Raw genomic sequence first — 2,254 nt, 5'->3', positions numbered from 1 at the left:
AAATAAATAATAATAAGTTTGCCCAGGAAAAAAAAAAAGAAAGAAAGAAGATGAGTAGGAGTTTGTCACGGCAGAGTGCCAAGCAGTATGTCTGGGCTGGAGATAACAGGGGCAGAGGCCTCGAGGAAGAAAAGCACACCCCACTTAAAGAACTGTGAGAGACACAGAGCTTGGGCTGCCACAGGTCAAACACGAGGAAGAGCAGTTGTAGGAAAATCCGTGTTATTCTGAGGGAGTCAGACGCTATCCTGAAGGCAACAGGGAGCCACTGAAGGCCAGGTTCACGGGGGGCAAGCGTGTCACGCATAAGTAGCCCTCGGTCCCCTCAAGGACGGGAGGGGCTCTGTTTTCACTCTAATCCTCTCCCACTCCAGGCCAGCTCTGTGAGGTTCCCCTGTGCGCCCCCAGCCTGTGCCAGCCCGAGCAGCCATGCCAGGATGAGAACAAGGCCCTCTGTCTCTGCCCTGACAGCAGCCCTGGCTGTGTTCCTGCCGACAACTGCACCTGCCACCGTGGCCACTGCCAGAGGTACGGATTGCAGGCCCTCTCTGTCGCCACCCCCTCTGGGCCCTCCTCATCGAGGGCGGGAGAACACAGCTAGTGAGGTGCCGTCTGTGGGGAGCGACCAGTGGGAAATAAGAAGGGGAGAGTAAAGTTCTTTGCAAAGCCAATCGGAGGGCTAGCCTGGAGTGTTAGCCAGAGAGGAGAGCTGCTAACGGGGCAGAGGACTAGGGGTCAGAGCAGAAGGAAGAACGTGGAATCCCGGGACAACTCATCACGCATTAGACAAGTATCTGCGGAGCATCCACTTTGTGTGGTTACTGTCCTCGGCACTAGGGAACAGCACAGAGAAAAAGGGACCACTCCATCGGAGACCAGCAGGTGGTGTGGTGGTTAAGGTGCTGGACATTCCCATATAGCCAACCATGGTTCAAGTCCTGGACCTGGTGGCTTGCTTTCTCACTTTCTCGCGCGCTCTCTCTCTGTGTCTCTCTAGTCAAAATAAAATAAGAAATCGAGTAAATACAATTAAAAATATTTTTTAAAAAAAGAAAAGAAAGAGACCGCTCCATCATGGAGCTTTCATGCCAATGAGCAAAGACAGACAATAAACAAGTTATTCAAGATATATGTATGTGTGGACCAGCAGTTGGCATAATGGCTATGTCGCTGGAATCCCATGTAGTCGACCGCGGTTCAAGTCCCAGACCCGGTAGCTTAAACTCACGCCGGGTGTGTATGCGTGCGTGCCCAAGATCCCAAGAGAAGAATGGAGGAGAAGGGATTGTGGCGTGGCTATCCCCCCTGGGGGGTGATTTTTCGCTTTCTTTCTCTCTCTGTCTCTGTCTCTCTGGCAAGCGCATGCACTCTATAGCAAAAACCTCTCAAAAAAATAAATAAATAAAAAGATGTGTGTGTACAATGAGTGGCAGAGGGGAGGGAAGGGTGAGAGTGCTGAGAGTGAAGGCACTGAAGAAAGAGGGCAGAGTCTCCGGGCCAACAGAGGAGGAGGTCAGGGAGCCTGGCCCGTGCAGCGGGGAGAGTCCAGTAGAAGAGACAAACGCCCCCTTTTCTCTTTGCGGCCAGATCCTCCTGTGTGTGTGATGTCGGTTGGACAGGGCCAGAGTGTGAGGTGGAGCTTGGGGGCTGCATCTCCGCGCCCTGTGCCCATGGGGGGACCTGCCACCCCCACTCTTCTGGCTACAACTGCAGCTGCTCCGCGGGCTACACAGGTGAGGGCTCTCCTACAACACGCCTACCCGGGCTGGCTGCTTCCCACACCAGGCGAGGCATGGAGGGAGAGGAGGCCCCCCTTCTCAGACCTTACCTGCTCCCACAGGGCCCACCTGCGATGAGGAGGTGACAGCGTGTCACTCAGGGCCCTGTCTCAACGGTGGCTCCTGCAGCCCCAGTCCCGGGGGCTACTCCTGCACCTGCCCTCCAAGCCACACGGGCCCCAACTGCCAAATCAGTGCCGACCACTGCGCGTCTGGTAAGTGCCCGTCCTCGGGGATGGAGGGGCGGGGCGGGCTATGTCTGCGCCATCCACGTTTTACTTAGATGGCTGCAAGAGAGCGGTTGTCCTGACAGGGGCGGGGCATGGCCTTGCCTCCATGTGGGGTACATGCCCTGTGTGCGGTGACTAAGGTCGCAGGCCAGGTTACAGGCAAGGAACCCAACCCCTCACAGCCCCCTCTCTCCAGCCCCGTGCCTCCATGGGGGTACCTGTGTGAACAGGCCCGGCGCCTTCCCC

The 2,254-nt window shown here is 56.3% G+C and overlaps 1 protein-coding gene across 1 annotated transcript in view; it reads left to right on the top strand.

Annotated features, from left to right (window-relative positions):
* The window catches only part of NOTCH4 (notch receptor 4), a 27,376-nt gene that overhangs the window by 12,312 nt on the left and 12,810 nt on the right, over positions 1 to 2,254 (top strand). The window contains 4 exon segments of the mRNA XM_027774134.1: positions 375 to 528; positions 1,588 to 1,733; positions 1,841 to 1,993; positions 2,205 to 2,250. Coding sequence (XP_027629935.1) covers positions 375 to 528; positions 1,588 to 1,733; positions 1,841 to 1,993; positions 2,205 to 2,250 — 499 coding nt within the window.

Source organism: Tupaia chinensis, unplaced genomic scaffold (genome assembly GCF_000334495.1).
Source record: "Tupaia chinensis unplaced genomic scaffold, TupChi_1.0 Scaffold000403_1, whole genome shotgun sequence".
Taxonomy (NCBI): Eukaryota; Metazoa; Chordata; class Mammalia; order Scandentia; family Tupaiidae; genus Tupaia; species Tupaia belangeri.
The sequence above is the reverse complement of the archived record's forward strand: the minus strand, read 5'-3'. Positions and strand labels throughout refer to the sequence as shown.